This window comes from Cydia splendana, chromosome 23, assembly GCF_910591565.1.
Source record: "Cydia splendana chromosome 23, ilCydSple1.2, whole genome shotgun sequence".
Taxonomy (NCBI): domain Eukaryota; kingdom Metazoa; phylum Arthropoda; class Insecta; order Lepidoptera; family Tortricidae; genus Cydia; species Cydia splendana.
The window spans coordinates 7,442,209-7,462,600 of NC_085982.1; the positions used below are offsets into that span (position 1 = coordinate 7,442,209).

General features: G+C 38.0%; 1 protein-coding gene across 1 annotated transcript in view; it reads right to left on the reverse strand.

Moving 5' to 3' along the window:
• The window catches only part of LOC134801803 (B-cell receptor CD22-like), a 700,667-nt gene that overhangs the window by 105,070 nt on the left and 575,205 nt on the right, over positions 1-20,392 (reverse strand). Inside the window, exons 4-5 of the mRNA XM_063774411.1 lie at positions 5,610-5,723; positions 2,903-2,988 (exon numbers count right to left, since the gene is read on the reverse strand). Coding sequence (XP_063630481.1) covers positions 2,903-2,988; positions 5,610-5,723 — 200 coding nt within the window. The remainder of the gene's footprint in view (positions 1-2,902; positions 2,989-5,609; positions 5,724-20,392) is intronic.

Below are 20,392 nucleotides of genomic sequence, written 5' to 3' on the forward strand. Positions count from 1 at the left end.
GCTCAAAAGACGCATAATCACGAGAGCTGTAAGGTGCAAAAATAATTATTCGAGAAAGTCAAAAACGAAAAAAGTTATGGTCGAAATAGTGAAAATAAAATTAATTTTTTTCCGAATTTTTGATTTTGGTGCTCGATAATTTGGAAACGAAGAATGATATCAAAAATTTGAGAAAAACGGCTCTGGACAATTTAGTCAGCTACAATTTGAGCCTAAAACAAAGACGATCGGGTTAAGGGTTTGCCCTGTAGCCTAACCTTTAAATAGTCAAAAAGTCAGAACTACATTTTTCACATGACATTTATGACTTCATGTTTCGCAGAGTTCGTTATCGGTGTTTGTTGTTTATTATCGATAGGGAGAGGGAGAGGGAGAGGGAGAGGGAGAGGGAGAGGGAGAGGGAGAGGGAGAGGGAGAGGGAGAGGGAGAGGGAGAGGGAGAGGGAGAGGGAGAGGGAGAGGGAGAGGGAGAGGGAGAGGGGAGAGGGAGAGGGAGAGGGAGAGGGAGAGGGAGTAGGGAGAGGGAGAGGGAGAGAGGGAGAGGGCGAGCGGGAGAGGGAGAGGGAGAGGGAGAGGGAGAGGGAGAGGGAGAGGGAGAGGGAGAGGGAGAGGGAGAGAGGGAGAGGGAGAGGGAGAGGGAGAGGGAGAGGGAGAGGGAGAGGGAGAGAGGGAGAGGGAGAGGGAGAGGGAGAGGGAGAGGGAGAGGGAGAGGGAGAGGGAGAGGGAGAGGGAGAGGGAGAGGAGAGGGAGAGGGAGAGGAGAGGGAGAGGAGGGAGAGGGAGAGGGAGAGGAGAGAGGAGAGGGAGAGGGAGAGGGAGAGGGAGAGGGAGAGGGAGAGGGAGAGGAGAGGGAGAGGGAGAGGGAGAGGGAGAGGGAGAGGAGAGGGAGAGGGAGAGGGAGAGGGAGAGGGAGAGGGAGAGGAGAGGAGAGGGAGAGGGAGAGAGGGAGAGGGGAGAGGGAGAGGGGAGAGGAGAGAGGGAGAGGGAGAGGGAGAGGGAGAGGAGAGAGAGGGAGAGGGAGAGGGAGAGGGAGAGGAGAGGGAGAGGGAGAGGGAGAGGAGAGGGAGGGAGAGGAGAAGAGGAGAGGAGAGGGAGAGGAGAGGGAGAGGGAGAGGGAGAGAGGAGAGGGAGAGGGAGAGAGGAGAGGGAGAGAGGAGAGGAGAGGGAGAGGGAGAGGAGAGGGAGAGGGAGAGGGAGAGGGAGAGGAGAGGAGAGGGAGAGGGAGAGGGAGAGGGAGAGGGAGAGGGGAGAGGGAGAGGGAGAGGGAGGAGGGAGAGGGGAGAGGGAGAGGGAGAGGGAGAGGGGAGAGGGAGAGGAGGGGAGAGGGAGAGGGAGAGGGAGAGGGAGAGGGAGAGGGAGAGGGAGAGGAGAGGGAGAGGGAGAGGGAGAGGGAGAGGGAGAGGGAGAGAGGAGAGGGAGAGGGAGAGGGAGAGGAGAGGAGAGGGAGAGGGAGAGGGAGAGGAGAGAGGGAGGAGGGAGAGGGAGAGGGAGAGGGAGAGGGAGAGGGAGAGGGAGAGGGAGAGGGAGAGGGAGAGGGAGAGGGAGAGGAAGCGGAGAGGGAGAGGGAGAGAGGGAGAGGGAGAGGGAGAGGGAGAGGGACGAGGGAAGAGGGAGAGGAGAGGGAGAGGAGAGGGAGGAGAGGGAGAGGGAGAGGGCAGAGGGAGAGGGAGAGGGAGAGAGAGGAGAGGGAGAGGAGAGGAGGGAGAGGGAGAGGGAGAGGAGAGGGATGAGGGAGAGGAGAGGGAGAGGGAGAGGGAGAGGGAGAGGGAGAGGGAGAGGGAGAGGGAGAGGGAGAGGGGAGAGGGAGAGGGGGAGGAGGGAGAGGGAGAGGGAGAGGGAGAGGGAGAGGGAGAGGGAGAGGGAGAGGGAGAGGGATAGGGAGAGGGAAGGGGAGAGGGTGAGGGAGTTGGGCGAGGGAGAGGGAGAGGGAGAGGGAGATAGCTGATGTGAACCCTGGCAGTACCTAGTGGGAGCTCGGGTTTAATAACATAAGTACACGCTGTATTGGTCATCGGACTCGTCTCGATGAGCACTTAGGAGAGTAGTACCCAAGATAGAGCTGATGCTGAACCCTGGCTGTACCTAAAGGAACTCAGGTTTGTTGCAACATAGGCACACGCTTGTTTTGGTCATCCGACTCGTCTTGATGAGCACTTAGGAGAGTAGTACCCAAGATAGCTGATGCCTGAACCCTGGTAGTACCTATTGGAACTCAGGTTTGGTGCAACATAGACAAACCGCTGTTATGGTCATCTCTCGTCGCGTCAAACTGCTGTCAAGAAAAATACATATCTTGCAGCAAATGGGCCGCTGCCCGATCAAGACTCGAGTGACGATAACGGCGATGTGGCTACCACTTCTCGAGTTGACTACGGATTTGCCGTGTAATAGTTTTCTTGTACTTTGAACATTAATATATCCTGCTTATTAATCGAAAAATGAAATATGTACCTATACTTATGCGCCACGGCGACAATTATTCAAACTTCGATCCGCGTGTGGAAATTTTGCAATTTGTTTGTTCACATGCGTTATGCCCAGGATACTTGTGTTAGTCTAAGAATAAAATAATTATCATTCAACGTTGTAGTTTTATTTTGTAACTTTTTCCTTATCCAGACTTTCTCGTCGCTCAGCGACAATATTTTTTCGAATTCCGTAGATTCATTTCCAATGTGCTCGATAGTCGTGTGAGGCACGAAATCTGTGAATTTTTTTTTTAACTAAGTCTGTAATAACATTACACTGCTATGGAAATATTTGGCTCCGCAGACCACTACCGATAGAAGATATCTAGATTTATGAAGTTAACATTATAATTTTGACAGGCTCGTCTAAAGAAAGTATATTCTAATTATTCTAATTCGTTGTTTATTTATTTTATTGCAATAAATGAATACTTACTGAGTACTGTGAGGTTGAGCCTCGTGTTCTTTGTAGGCGACTTGATGAAGTCCACTCGACACCGGTACTGCCCGCTGTCTTCAGGCCTGGAACAAATCAATCACATTATGTTACAATCACAATTACATTTTTACCTATATTTATATTATTTTATGCTTTTGTAAATATTGCCTGTTTTTACAATATTTGCACGTCTGCATGCAGACTGAATGCAACGGATTTATTTTGTTTTCTAACACCTCACAAGTCTCATAAGACCTGTGTTCTATGCAAATAAATTATTTGAATCTTTAAATCCATCAACCTATCAACATCAACCTATGTGTGCATTTTTTTGTATAGTTATATGTGGGTCAAACACAAAACTGTGTTCGCTCGCGTATTTCCAGTAGACACACACAAAAGTTAAGGGCTATCCACATGAAAAGGTACCTACTCCCTTTGGATAAGTATGATAAAATCATTACCTACATGCCCACAAGCTGTTAACTATTGCCCACAGGATAGAAAACTGTACAGTTCGCGTGAACACACAAGTTTTCTCTCCTCTGGGCAACAGTTAACAGCTTGTGGGCATGTAGGTACTGATTTTATCATACTTCTCCAAATAAAAGGAGTACCTTTTCATGTGGATAAGGGTTAAATAAGAAAGTTAACCTTTATAGCCCTTAACTTTTGTGTGTCTATACTTCTACAGGAAAGACGCGGACACACTTTTGTGTTAGACCCATGTGTATGAGTGTGTGACCTGTGAGTGGACCAGTTTTCGCCCAAACCTGTCCCTCACAATCCTAATAGACTATCAGAATAACGTTATCTTTCAGAAATCGCCCTGTGATCAAAGCTGTCACCTATAATACCGGTAGTTTGACCAAGTATTCCCTAAGCCAAGTCGCAAAAGGAAACTTCAATTAACTTGAAAACTAGTTAAAAAGCCAAGTTCCCTTGTCTATCCGTAGTTAACATCAGGACCGGACTGAAGTTTTATCGACTTCTATCTTTAGACACCATTAAAAGTTGGTGTGGAAGTCAGGTTTCTAGTATAAACTGGGTTATTGTGGTCACTGTTGTAACATTTGGAAAAAAAAGCTGTGTAAGGCCCTCAGCACACGGCGTCGTAACGTAAGCAAGGACCGGAAAACCCCTCTTTACGCTTAATCCTATCCATTCGGTAACCCAATCGATTCGGTTACCTTATCATTCGGTAACCCTATCATACTGTTACCTGATTGTAATGGTAACCTTATTGAAACGGTAACCCTAACCTTTAACCGAGTTAATCTCAAAACCCCATCGCGATAGGGTTTTTGTTAAGGGTTTTTAACAGGTTTTCATTCAGTTATGGTAACCTTTATTATCGGTTGCTTACTGGTTTGCTACATTAAAGTAGTTTTAGTGATGTGCCGTCAGAACTAAAAAAAATACTAAAAAAATTGTTTATTTTATTTACTTTATTAATATTTTTTTGATTTTATTGACTTTATTTAATTTATTTATTTAATTTAATTTATTTATTTAATTTATTTAATTTATTTAATTTATTTAATTTATTTAATTTATTTAATTTATTTAATTTATTTAATTTATTTAATTTATTTAATTTATTTAATTTATTTAATTTATTTAATTTATTTAATTTATTTAATTTATTTAATTTATTTAATTTATTTAATTTATTTAATTTATTTAATTTATTTAATTTATTTAATTTATTTAATTTATTTAATTTATTTAATTTATTTAATTTATTTAATTTATTTAATTTATTTAATTTATTTAATTTATTTAATTTATTTAATTTATTTAATTTATTTAATTTATTTAATTTATTTAATTTATTTAATTTATTTAATTTATTTAATTTATTTAATTTATTTAATTTATTTAATTTATTCAATTTATTTAATTTATTTAATTTATTTAATTTATTTAATTTATTTGACTTATTTAATTTATTTATTTTAATTATTTTAGTTATAATATAATAATATTTATAATAAGAACACACCACACAGGTAGGTATAAAGATAAACAAAGGAAAGGCAAAAAAACTTGTTTGTGCTGGAGGCTTCATAGACCGCCCATGCCAACCTCGGTTATTCAATAATAAGTTGAATTTAAGTGTGCGTAAAGATTACAATCGTTTGAACTGGTCAAAAACCTCATAATGAGGTAACTGAATAGACTGGGTTTTTATTTCGGTTACCGGTAACAGAGGTTAACTCGATCTGATACGGTTACCGAATCAAAGTGTTACCTTATTAAGCGGTTACCGTTATGGTAGGGGTTTTTATAAACACCTCTAAAATAACCCTATGAAAAACCCCGGTTAAGGTAACCGGTTCCTGTCCCTGAACGTAAGAGGAGACTTCAATCGCTGTACTTTTTAAGGGTTCCGTGCCTAAAACTTTGTACTATAGTATTGATTGAACCTACCTAAGTTTAGTAAGCACTAGCACAGCGGGCCTCGTGTCACTGCGAAATGTCGCCCAGGTGCCTAAAGTGCCGGGATCCAACCAGTGTGACGTCACTCGTCTGGTGTCGAGCCCATCATAAACCACCGAACAACTTACCTAAGTTTAGTGATCACTAGCACAGCGGGCCTCGTGTCACTGCGAAATGTCGCCCTGGTGCCTAAAGTGCCGGGATCTGATCAGTGTGACGTCACGCGTCTGGTGTCAAGCCTATAAACAACCGAACAACTTACCTAAGTTTAGTGAGCACTAGCACAGCGGGCCTCGTGTCGCTGCGAAATGTCGCCCGGGTGCCTAAAGTGCCGGGATCTGACCAGTGTGACGTCACGCCTTCTCTGGTGTCAAGCCTGTGAACAAAAAAAAATATATTTTAGTACATTTTTCTTTAATAAATGATAAATGACAGTTTCTAAATTGCCAAAGGTCGTTAGACATACGAATAAATAAGTCTACACAACATACCTATATAAACCCCTCAAACCAAATTAACACATAAATTATATTATCAAAAATAAATGTTTAATAAACACTTCTATTTATACATAAAATGATCAAAGATGATAATTAGTACAAATAAATCGGTGTGAATGCAAGATTGTGCTTTTCAAAGTTACCGAGTTTGAATTTAATCCATTTGAATCGTTAATTCGATGAGTAATATAGTGAAACCTTGTTAATTAGTACCTGGATGAGCAGAAAACATTTAATAAATACCTACAACTCGGTACCCGATCCGAATATTTTAGAAATAAATGTTATTTAATTTACGTGATGGGTTTTATTGATTTGATTCGAAATGGCATCCTATATATCTACATATATAGGCTTACTAAACAATAAAATTACCCAAATCGATCTAGTCCCACAGTAAGCCCAATAAGGCTGCTGTTCTAGACAGGACGACATAATAGATAGATATAGATAAAAACTTAAATCCATACAAAAGAGCTGTGACTCAGAAACAAATATCTGTGACTGATGAACACACATATAAATACCCTTAAAAGGATTTGAACCCGGGACCTCCTGCTTCGTAGGCAGGGTCACTACCGACTAGGCTCGGAGGCCGCTAAATGAAACACTGAACCAATTATCTTCATATTTGTATCCGTTTCGATCAGGTTGGAGTAGGGTTGCTACTCTAATTTATTTATAAAAATACGCATAGTCTTTATAGTTTTTAGGAATTACATTATCACAAATGAAATTAGTTCAGTTAATACAAGCTTTTTAAATACTAAACATTTATTTTCGTTCAGCTATATTTGTTTGCTAAATGGAAATATCTCTCCAAATTAAACAAATTAGCCATCCCTTGAAATTCAATTTACCCAGGTTTCACCGTAAATATGAAAACCAGAGAGAATTATTAAATGCTCCAAATGTTATATCCCAGAGCTTAATGTTATTTCTCGTTTGATTTCGTTGAGCAATTAGATTTTCTCTCGGCAATCCATTACCATACTGTTATTGATTTTACTAGAACTCGCTGGGTGCGGCTATAGTGGAAAAAATACAGTAGGTTACCTTTTGCATTAAACTATTTCTGTACCAAGGTATTTCTACCTGCAACAGGCTGCATTAATATTTTATATTTTAAATATTTTTATTATTATTTTTGGACATTGATATTTTTTATATTCTTTATAATTTGACTGATTTTTACATTTTACCTACTCTTTTCTATTTTATAGAAAGTCGTTTTATATTGTATTATTGTTATTTTATTGTTTTTAGATTATTATTATTGATATTTTTTGTTGTGACGATCTTTTTGTGAAATGCATTCTATTTTGACGTGTGAAATTTAATGTATATTTACAACAAGAAATAAATGAATCTAATCTAATCTAATCATTAGTAGTCTATAAAGTGTATGATAAAACAGAATATATGTACAATAGATTTTTCACGTCAGCAGCTCGAACAAGGGTACTTTGCTTCTTGAAAACAGTGAGCAAAATACGATTTTGCTCACTGAGTGAGACAAAATGACATTCAAGTGACCTTTACAGTCAAATGTCATTTCAACATGCGGGGTCTAATACAAGTTCGAAACACTTGGGTTCTATTATATCTGTCCCTTTCACGCTGTTAGCAAAAAGAAACAGACAAAAAAAAGTTCAAACGACATTCAACGGTATATTGACGGTTTATAATAGACCCCCGAAAAACTTCAGAACGCATCGTTCCAAACCACGTACGAGTATAAATTATTAATAATTAATTAATAACAATAATGTTTAAGATTTGATAAAAATACAATATTTTAGGTATTTTATTGTACAATTAAAATAATGAACTCAAAAAATACACAGATTATCACGCAAAATTAATTATTTTACTTTTATGAATTTCTACTATAGTTGACAAATAGTACGTATCCGCAATTCGGACCGTATCTTACAAAGTTTTTTTTTTACAAAAAAACGTTGTCGATTGAAATGTCAGTTGTTCGTTATTTCCATATTATTTTACTGAAATTTATTATTACGTTTTGTTTTTGTGTTCGATTGCGGTAATTAAACTTAATTGTTTGTATATCTTAAGAAAACATGAGTGTATAGGTATTAAGTGATGAAGAAGGATTACATTTTTTAAGTTTTCTAATAGGTATGTTCTCACTACTCCCGTGAAAAATTTTGTGTACTACACGAGATCAAAGTTATTTACATCTCGTGCGCTTTTGAGTCCCTTACTACGCTCAAGATTCTAAATTAGATTCACTCGCTACGCTCGTGAATCTATTATAGAATCTTTCGCTTGCACGGGACTCAAAATAAGCACTCAAAGAAATATCTAACTTTGATCTCTTGTTGTACAAATAACTATTCTCTCAGCAATCCATTAGCATACTGTTACTGATTTCACTAGAACTCCTCGCTGTGGTTCAATCTATAATGTATGTGGCTATAGTAGAGAAAATACAGTAGGTTATATTTCTCATTTTAAACGACGCCTCTATTCCTTCTATCCAGTACGAATAATAATATGATGGTCGTTCTTATCTACGTGACAGCGTAATAAAACTACAGTTATTTTATCTCATGGATAAAGGCATCCGTAATACGCCTGCTGGTCTTGTAATGCATGATCAGAACTCAGATCTATAAATATGTAATATTACCATTACCACCGTAGATAAAAAAAAAGCTTATTTATTCCAACATATTTATCTAATATTGCTTTTCTAAACCTGATTTATAATAGTAGGTAACACACGCCATCATTAAACATTAGGTTATAAAATTTCAGGTTCCGATTTTTTTAAGAAGATGATATCATTTTATCATTCCATGTCAATTTTACGAATTATTTATACGCAATAAAAGACAAAATTTAAGCGCGCGGTATGCTAAGACCAGCCCCTCGTAATTGTATTTGTTTTATGGAGTGAAGTTTATGTAATCGTGTAAAACCATTAATTTTATTAAGTATCTAATCGCTACTTGATGGTCCGGACTAGCGACAATAGTAACCCCCTTATTCATAAACGTTTACTAAAGTTGACAAGCCGATAATAATCGCTTGTCCCTTTCCGACGTATTGGTATAATGGAAAGGGACAAACGATTATTATCGGCTTGTCAACTTTAGTAAACGTTTATGAATAAGGGGATAAATCTACACACTTACGAAAAAATCAGGGCGCCCTCTTGGCGTTCCTCCAGTTCACTTCAAAACTAGATTCTCTTAACGCTTAACTTTTTAAATATCCAGCTACTAACCTACTGTAGCTATATCCACTGTATGTCGGTTCGTTTGTAACATTATACAGGGTGCTGACAAGTGAATAGCTAGTAAAAGAACGAGTTATACCCTTCACACTTTTATTTTACATTTTGTTTGGATGGGATTTTACCTATAATTGGGCATTGATTTACTGAGGTGTTGATTTTATGTTATTCAAGTTGATTGGAGGGTATTGGGTAGTTTTATGGTACTTGAGTGTCAAATATAAATCGAATAATCAGTGGTATTTATTTGTGTAAGTTCAAATCGACGGCGTTGGCGAGATGAGCTCGACGCCTTTGACAGGAAATGGTGGGAGACGGGTCAAGACCGGGATACGTGGAAAGGGAGGAGGGAGGCCTTTGCCCAGCAGTGGGACACTCTAGGCTCATATAAATACATAAATAAAGTTAAAATGCTGGTTCAATGTAGGGTTATCAGATTTAAACAAAACTTTAGTTTTGTTTAAATCTATCCAACGTTTCGTCTCCTCCTGCTGCTATTACTGCCTATGATGATGATGATGATGTCCTCCCAGACGTATCCGTGGACGGCGACACCCGGACAAATCAGGTATTCTGTAAATTCTGACGTGCATTGGCTCGAACGTGACTTGCGAAACCGAGTTTTGTTTTAAACTTCCGTCCGCAAGACATGCAGTAAAGCTCGCCATTTGAGTCGTAAGTGTATGTGTAGGAGGGGTGCGTATCATAATGAATACGAACTTTTGGTATAATTTCAATTTACAAACGTTCAAAACATATACTAATCTTATGTATAATGCTCTAAATCTATATTTTCAATAAGTATAACATTAAAATAATATAACATACAATATACATACCGCCGTTTGGTATAACATACAAATAAACTAATTACATTTAATATAACATTCATTATGCATATAAATTAAAATAATGAATAACATCTCATATAAGTATGTGAACAAAACATCAATAAAATTATTTGGATAGCTCAGTATTTCAAAGGTCATCGAAACTACTTACTGTCAGAAAAGTAGGTTAGGTTAGAACTGTGACTCCCCAGAAAAAAAAACTGCTACCCGAAAAGTAGGTTAGATTAGGTTAGAACTGTGACCCCTCAGAGAAAAAAAATGCTACCAGAAAAGTAGGTTTCGTTAGGTTAGAACTGTGACTCCTAGAAAAAGAAACTGCTACCAGAAAACTAGGTTAGGTTAGAACTGTGACTCCCCAGAAAAAGAAACTGCTACCAGAAAAGTAGGTTAGCTTAGGTTAGAACTGTGACCCCTCCGAGAAAGAAACTGCTACCAGAAAAGTAGGTTAGGTTAGAACTGTGACTCCCCAGAAAAAGAAACTGCTACCAGAAAAGTAGGTTAGGTTAGGTTAGAACTGTGACCCCTCGGAGAAAGAAACTGCTACCAGAAAAGTAGGTTAGGTTAGAGCTGTGCCCCTCAGAGAAAGAAACTGCTACCAGAAAGGTAGGTTAGGTTAGGTTAGAACAGTGACCCCTCAGAGAAAGAAACTGCTACCAGAAAAGTAGGTTAGGTTAGAACTGTGACTCCTCAGAGAAAGAAACTGCTACCAGAAAAGTAGGTTAGGTTAGGTTAGAACTGTTACCCTACAGAAAAAGAAACTACTAACATAAAAATAGGTTAGGTTAGGTTAGAACTGTGACCCCCCACAGAAAAAACTGCTACCAGAAAAGTAGGTTAGGTTAGGTTAGAACAGTGACCCCTCAGAGAAAGAAACTGCTACCAGAAAAGTATTAGGTTAGGTTAGAAATGTTACCCCCCAGAAAAATAAAAGGTTAGGTTTATTGCGTGGTATTTGTTTTGTATATTATATTATTTCAACGTTATACCTTTTTATACTTATCATAAACGATATTATATGTAAAGTTCATTATACATTATAACATTATAGAATTCATTGTTATACGTATCGCACGTTATACTTATTGCATGTTATGCCATTCAAAATTATACTAATTGAATTTATATATTCTGAGCAATATATTATAGGTTTGTATACGTTCTATTACTTACCCGTGTAGGAGGGCTTGGGCCGAGATTTTCGAAGCTGGCGTTTAGCGTCAAGATCTTCGAGGCGTGCACTTTCGAAGTCGAGACCAGTGTTGAGAATATGCAGTAGGTATATACGAAGTATATGCAGTAGGTATATACGAAGTATACACGGTGGCTAAAAAATAACTGCATTCATGTTGCCAGGGAGGTTTTGGCATTATACTGACCAACTTTTACTGTGGGACCAACCCCGAAATCATCAAAAACAATTTACCCTCCCATAGAAAACGGAACAGCCAAAATGTATGAAACAGCCAAATTTTTTTCGCGATTTCGGGGTTGGTCCCATAGTAAAAGTTGCTCAGTATAATCCCAAAACCTCCCTGGTAACCGGAATGTAGTTATTTTTTAGCCATCCTGTATGTAGGAATAAAAACTCAACATGACCCGACTGTGCTGTGAAAAATATGCATTAATTCGTTTTCTTTTTTTGGTTACCGACTGCTACTGGGCGTCTTAATACTCCTTTTAATGCCTTTTAATCCTTTACTGTAAATTCCAAGAGACTATCAGACCAGCATAATTATTATTTAAAAACTCATAATCGTAACAAGTTTTAATTACTCCATCTCGTGGATCTCATTAACTTATGCAAATCTCACAATTAAAACACAAGTTTACTGCGGGATATAATTATTGCAGTCGCAAAATTGCATTACCACTTAATGAATGAATTCTTTCATGTGTCTTTCGCAGCCATCTGGTTAAATTCCAGCCAGCCGTGACCATAGAGTGCGTGTTCAGATATTATTGACCGACTCGCCCGCTCCGATATATCTGATGGCGGCCGTATAATGTTCATCTCAGACTCTGCTGGTATCGACAGGTAGGTACTTCGCTATTAATGTGATATGACGACGATAACATGATTCAGTGTACACGGCCATAGAGAAATATAGCAAGAATAGAGTGCTCACTCCAAGTTTTGGTACCAAAACTACTATTATTCGTAGTCGACATCTAGTATCTAGTAGCGGAATTATCAGTACCGCTACTTGATAATAGATGTCTCGAGAGTCGCGACTCACGAAAATTGTATTGAATAACAATTTACAACTAATATTCAAGCAGAAGGAGTTGAAAATAGAGTTCCGGTTAACCCGGTTATAATATTAGCTGAAAATTGTTGAGCATTAGACTTTTCGGTCGCCGGAACATCTATTGTCAAGTAGCGGTACTGCATGATAATTCCGCTACTCGATGCTAGATGTCGACTACGAAAATAATGGGTGTGTAATGATCGATATAAAAATAATTAATATTTTCTGGCGATATATCAACATTTAATAAAATTTCCGAAAATATAATCACTCATTTTATTATACATTTGGTATATTATTCAAATATTTAATATTATTTTACATATATAATTATCTTTCGGTATAACACTTATTTCTTATAACGATCATGTGATATAATGCTTATAAATAGCAGTTCATCATACGTACAAGGAGTATCGTTTTTTGTAGTGTGTAATAGTAAATGTGGGATTATATATCTAAATACATTATATCAACAAAGGTTATAACAATTCTACTTTAGATGAAATAACTTTATATCATAAATTTGGTATAGTAAATATGCATTATTTCAAGAATGTTATGCTAAATGTTATTAGATCAATTAATCATTATATAAAACGATAATAATATCATATGTTCATCATCATCATCATCATCATATGTATATTCAGTGTTGTTATATCATTTAATAATTATACTAAATAAGCGTTATTGCAACTGATATTATAATAAAAATGTTTATAGCCATCGATACGCACCCGAAAATAATAGTAGTGTTGGTACCAAAACTGATGTATGGAGTGAGCACTATGTATTTTATTCTCTATGACACAGCCTAATGACGTTGTAACGAAGATCTAGTAGACTAGGCATAACATGTAAGGTCGTGTCTACACTTCATAGTACCTACTGAGGAAACAGTATGACAATTATAATATTTATTCTAAAAATTACACCTAAAAACAAATGACTAACAAAAATAATTAAACTAAGAACTAAACAGACTAAACTAAAACTACCTAAAAAGTAAAAGTAATGAATTTTAATATTTTGTTTATGATAGAATGTTTCCTTTCGCCGAAAAGCTATACAAATAATAACAAAACTAAGTTGATTAGAATAACGGGAACAAACTAATTCATTATCAAAAAAAAAATATTTTCTTATTCCTGATTTTTAAGTAATTATTCGAAAGGACCTTCTGAAACATGGGAATGGAAGATGCTTAAACTGGATGTTTAAAAGATGTATCTGTAACCAAGAACAAATCCCTGTTATTAAAAAAGCAAAATAATATGGGCTCAAAAGAAAATAATTGCTCGACCTTGTTTTGATTCATCAAAATTCCTGTTACGATGAGTGCTAATATAATAAGTAACTACCTATACGAATACCTATTATAGATCCTGCAATGACAACTATTCGTACATATAGTTATTATATTTCTTTCGGCAGAAGAGATTATCGGCTTAGAAAAAGAGTAAAACCGGTATGGGCTTAACAAAGCTTAAAGTCAATACGGATAAGTGTGGCTGCGGGATAAGTGTTGTTGTGTTACACATTGGGGCCAGTTTACACATTGATTAGTGTTTATTGCGAGTTCTTACCTTTGCTCCTTGATCTCGGAAACGGCTCTAACGATTTCGATGAAATTTGCTATATGGGAGTTTTCAGGGGCGATAAATCGATTTAGATTTATGTATTACCTCTGGGAAAACGCGAATTTATGAAATTTTATATGTTTTCCGAGCAAAGCTCGGTCTCCCAGATATTTAGCAAATTATATGAACTCACAATAAACACTAATCAGTAATCACCGTGTAAACACCCCCAATATGAATGCCAGTATTCTTACTGTTTTATTAATGTGTACTATAATGTCGCGCTAACTCAGTCTTGTTATGACTGAAGCCTGGGGCACTCTGGGAGAACAATTTCTGCCTATTATTATTCGTGCCAAAGGCTCCATAGGGCGTCAGAAACCTTGATATAGGTATAGACTATACCGTATAGTTCGCATGCTCATTTCGTGTGTTAATTAAACTGTGGCGCTAAATATTTTTAGGGTCCCGTACCTCAAAAGGAAAAAACGGAACCCTTATAGGATCACTCGTGCGTCTGTCTGTCTGTCCGACTGTTGTCTAAAATTTTGTAAAAAATACACAAAATAGTTCTTTACCTAAAAGATGACACTCTAGCTAGACTTTACTTTACTTTAGATGACAGGAAAACCTATTAAAAATGTGCAGTTAAGCGTGAGTTGGACTTAATTTCTTACTTATTTTATGATCGACCCCTAAGGGTTTTTTAAAAACATTTCATTCACGCGCGTTCCAAGTAAAAACTACATTGTTAAAAATTGAGTAATGTACGGAACCCTTGGAACGCGAGTCCGACTCGCATTTGACCGGTTTTTTATACTACGTCTGTAGCGAACAAGCATACGGCCCAGCTGTTTTTGTCGTACTTTTGACATTTGACAGGCATTCTTTTACATTCTAGACCAGTAAGTAACGTATAGCTTTGTTATAGCTGACTAAACAATTAAATATCGATTACAGCACGAGCCTTAACATTCGATATTATAATATATCCTAACTGATCCTAATCTGTATAATCCATCAAAAGAGCCGGCTGCTGTCATCTTTCTTACATTTGACGTTTCACCCTTTAGTCGACAACGTATTCGACGCCATTTTGAATAAAAGCACTTTATGTCGACAGAATTAAGGCTCGAAATCTAATGTCAATGTGTTAAACTTAGTGTTTCGAAGATTACTCTCAAAACACGTATCTATGTCAATAAAGTTAAGACTCAAAATCGAATGTTTAATGCTTTAAAGAGTAACGTCGTGATTAGGAGATTGGTCGCTTTTATGAGTTGTTTTGTTTTTAAGCGCATCAGTTTCACGTCATGACTAATGCTTATAAGATACTCGTTTATGAGTGATGTGCTTATAAGATACTCGTTTATGAGTGATGTGCTTATAAAGACATACGGATACCACAACAGCATAACTTTTGCAACTAGGGCATGGATACCGTAATTCCGAAATACCGGAATATCGTACCGATACTTACCTATGACCCTAGAAAGGCAGATTATCTTAGGTCAAAATGGTCAAATGGATGGCAAGCGTGCGCAAGGAAACCATGAGATGGTCTGATGTTGTCTTAAAGCATTTAATAAACTGGAATCGCCTTTAAGAGCTTACCCCTCTGCCGAAAACCTTGCACAGTTGTGCAAACTTTTGTATGGACCGACGTTTATCTGACATGGCTATTTGTACGTTACGTACAAATCATGTACAAATAGCCATAAAGAAAGTGACAGCCAAGGCGTCCCCAGTAACTAAATGCTCTAGCATCCTTAAAGGATGCTGTCAAGAGGGTGGTTGGCGGCAACATGCAGCGCGTGACCCATATGGCTTATTTTTTTATATATATTTAATTCAGATAATAAGATCCATACATTACAATAAATCAAATTAAACTAAAACTATTTCTTAAATAACTAAATTTGCCTAACAGCATCTCTATTATGGTCCATGTGCATAGCGTTCCATTTGAGCACTATTGGACACTGTAAATTGTCAATAACAGTGTTCAGAAGGCTGCTGGGGCTGTCCCTAATACGGCGCATCAGGGAGGCCACCCTCTTGCGCATTATGGCTTGGAAGCGATCCACGCGAGCTTCGGCAAACATCCCCGACGCGCTGCAAAATCGAGGCAACCCCAACAACACTCTGAAACCGTTATTATACTGAATGCGTAAGGCATTGAGAGATCGACTTATGACCGCACACTATGGAGATGCACACATGGTCGCGATCCTCAGCAATGATTTACCGAGGAAGAAGAAGACTTACGATATTTCAATACCGGAATTGAAGAGAATCAATATCGAAATTCCGGTGCGGCAATTACCAAGAGGTTTGTATCAAAACTAGTTCAAAACCGGTAACTAGTTGTCAAATCGGGCCCACTGTCATTGTCAAGATTTAAATAATTAGGCAGTTACCGGAATTAAATTTGATAAATAAACACTTTTAGTTTAATTACACAGATATATTAGACCCACCACAGGTGTTTTAATTACTTACAAATAATTTATTTTTTGAAGTCAAAATGTTTTAGTGGATTACGTTATTCGTAATTTAACTTTGACTATCTCCTGAGTCCCAGAGGCCTTTATAAAGACTTTATTCCAAAACGTAATTTTAACTTATAAGTCAAGGTTCCAAATTAAAAAATTAAACAAACGATTCTGGGGCTTAGGGGGCCCAATGATTGCCAATCCGCCTGCAGTCTCTGGTCCTATCGGGCGGCCTGCCGTCCTAGACCAATAACGTCCACATACATAAGCGACTATTGCCTGCTGGCAATGGCCTGCTCCCACCTCTGCGACTACAGACTAGCAGTTGAGAGTCGTCAGTTTTTATCCCAAGGACACGGACTGTCCGGCCGATATTCGTCGGCGCTGACCGGAATTGTCAAGCGGCCACACACTATGTTCGTGTTAGTCGTCAGGCCAAAACCTGAACGAGACTGTTAGCGTGTGGTCTCTTGCGATTAACTGATAGGCTGATATCGTCCGGCGGACTGGTAACGAGTGAGCCCCTAGGAGGTTAATAATGAATCTCACAGGTACCTACATACTTCCAAATCAAAAACATTAATACAACACGTCAAAAGTCACTTAAAAACCAACCTCGTTATCTCCAAACTATATGTCCGTCTGTCTGTACCCAAACACTATCTACCTTAATTAAAACGTAAGCTTTTAAACCGGAAACTCAGAGATAAGACGTTAAATCGTGTAAGTTGACGGCATTAAGCTTAAATAGCCCTTTGATATGCCTTTGATACGCCGAATAACGGATTATAGGCCGGGATCCCGCTGACAAAGCGCTTACCTCGTCGCATTACGAATTTATCAAAGACTGACAGTGGAAATGTGAAGATTGTGCTCTAGTTAATATGTGGTGACCTATTTAAGTATTCAGCTTGTATCATGTGCGTACATTGTACCTACAGGAAGACGTCATGATTCAAGTAAGTAGCTATTTCCAAGATGCACATAAAATTACATGTTCGCATGCCAATTTTAATGGGAATATGGCGGTACATGGCGGGACGAAGTTGATAACTCGAGATATAAAATTGAAGAAATTTGAACTTAAAATGGAATTGCATAAGGTTCAAATTTCTTCAATATTGTGTCTCGAGTTGTCAACTTCTTTATTTATTTGGGTACTGTAAGTGTCAAGCAATTAACGGCCTCCCAGCAGTCTTAGCCTAGTGTGTTGTATCTGCTTATGAAGAAGGAGGTTCAGCTGGATCGAAACATGATAAGGGCATTTATTTTTGTGTTTATCGCAGATATAGGAAAAAATCTCTAAAAAAACACACACAAATAAATGCCTTTACCATGATTTTATTATAAGAGAGTTCATAATATGGATGTTTTAACTATAAGAGGACATTGGCGAGTTGTTCTATATGCTACTTATGATATTATTTATAGGTTTTTGATAAAGTTATTTATCTGAAGTAGTAGTATCATCGGTGTTCATTCATTTTATTATGATCTTTGAAAATGTATATCATTAAGCCTGCCTAAAACAGATAAGTACTAAATAAGTTTTTGGCAAAAAATACATTTTTGGTTCAAGCTTTTATCGCTGACTGTACTTTTCTTACGACAGACAACTAATATAACACTTTAAACTCTCGCGTTTTGTACACATATTTAATTACACAAACGGGTCTACCGCGATATAATTTCATTGTTTTTACCTTTAATTCCGACGTTTCAGCTGAGTTGCACCAGCTGTGGTCACGGAAAGACTGAACTACCGGTCTGAGGTGACTGATGTACAAAGACGTTGTCGATTTCGTGAAGGCTTGCGATACCTGTGCAGCCTATAAGCATTCACAGAAAGCGACTCCAGGTTTGATGGGACAGCCAAAAGTATGTGATCGGCCGATGTTAGCGTTAAGTATTGATTTGGTAGGTCCCCTTCCGCGCTCTCGTGCAGGATTTACGTTTTTGTTTGTGGTTACGTGTTGCTTTTCAAAGTATACGCTTCTTTTTCCGCTTCGCCGCGCAACCAGCGCGTTGGTGGCGAAGACTTTTGAGCACCATGTCATTTTGAAGCACGGTGTACCTGAAACCGTAATTACTGATAACGGAGTTCAGTTTACGGGATCGGAATTTAGACAGTTAATGAAGCGTTATAACGTACCTAAAGTTTTTTACGGACCTCGATATACTCCACAGGTAAACCTGGTTGAGCGATACAATAAAACGGTCATGACAGCTGTAGCTTCGTACGTAAAGGAGAACCATAGGACTTGGGACGAAAAATTGCACCAAATTCAGTTTGCAATAAACAGTGCAGTAAATGAAACCACAAATGAGTCTCCTTTCTTTTTAGTTCATGCTAGAGAGCCAGTTATCAATGGGTCGTTTTAAATAAACCAATAAACCAATAAATTTTGAATTTTCTATCTCGAACCCACACAACCTAAATACAAAAAAAATGTGGTATCCGCACAGCCGGAAAAATCCACACCGCAATATCCAAAATTACTAACCGGTAGTTCTGAAGTCTTTCCGTGACCACAGCTGGTGCAACTCAGCTGAAACGTCGGAATTAAAGGTAAAAACAATGAAATTATATCGCGGTAGACCCGTTTGTGTAATTAAATAGACAACTAATACTCATCGAGACAATTCTAAAAACCCCTAACACAATTAGGTTGCGTTGTTTCATCACAGAGTTCCTATGGCCACATCCTGTCTCCATCATCAGATCAGCTCGATGGTACCATAATATTGCATTGTCATCCGATTTATACATGCATGCAAAATTTCAGCTCAATCGGAAACCGGGAAGTGGATCAAATTTAACTTGCAAGATTTGATTACAGACCGACAGACAACGGTCAGGTGAAACTAAATAAAAGCTTGTAAAAAACAACCATATAAGGGTACCGATTGTAGCATCATCTAAATCTAGACGGCTGGCTCTCAGACTATAACTATTAACATATAAATTACCACGTTATAATCCTTTTGACCTGATTCGCCTCTTTCGTATAAAGTTAAAGTGAACTAAATACATTCTGTCACACATAGTGTATACCCTTCAAACTAATTTCAACCCTAACACATCTGCATTAAGTCCAAATTTCTTTGCCAAGGGCTTGGATAGTTAAAGCTGCAAGTGCAATTTATTTTGAATCTTAATATACAAAGTATAAGGTTGAAAGTTGGATGAGGAGTTTTTTTAATATTTTGGTGTTAAGGATGCCTTGTATGGAGAAGATCAGTCAGTCAGGGTTGAGTGCCATTAGAACTGTCATTGGCTTGTTGGCGATATTGATGGTTGAGCAATGTTTATTTCTAGTCATCATTATCATCATCATCATCATCATCAGGCTATAAGTAGTTCACTGCTGGACATAGCCCTCCCCTAAAGAGCGCCATAGCGCCCTGTCCTCAGCTTGCCGCATCCAGCATCTGCCTGCAGTCTTTCGCAGATCGTCATCCCACCTGGTCGGGGGGCGTCCTACACTACGTTTGCCGAGTCGCGGTCTCCACTCAAGAACACGTTTACCCCAGCGGTTGTCGGTTCTTCGTGCGATATGGCCAGCCCACTGCCACTTCAGCTTGCTAATTTCTAGTATAACTGTAATTTTATGATCCTACGTCACGTAGGTACCTACCCACTTGATTCTCAATTTGATATACTATCATGATATACTTAAAATTCTAGTACAAAATAAAACTATGCAACTAATAGTGTCACAAACAGTGAAACTAGAAACAATCATAAAGGTGATAAAAGTACATAAATGGTACCGTAAAATGGGGTGAGTAGGGATAACGAGGGCAGTTGGGTTATGAATGGGGTGAGGAGGGATGACAGAAGGGTGAGTTGGTTTTTCCAGGCTACTGCTACGTAAATTATAGTATATTATTACACATCAAGCTATTATAATGTTCATAATCCCAAAGTGTCGACCCAACAATTTTCAAAACTCACCTTAGTAGGAAATCCCTCCTCACCCCAACTACGGGGTGAGCTGGGATTTCCTACTATTTCGTGTTTATCTCTAAAGTTATGAAATGAAACAACAAATTATCATTGACAAAATAAAATTCATACATCCGGAACACTTTTTTTGTA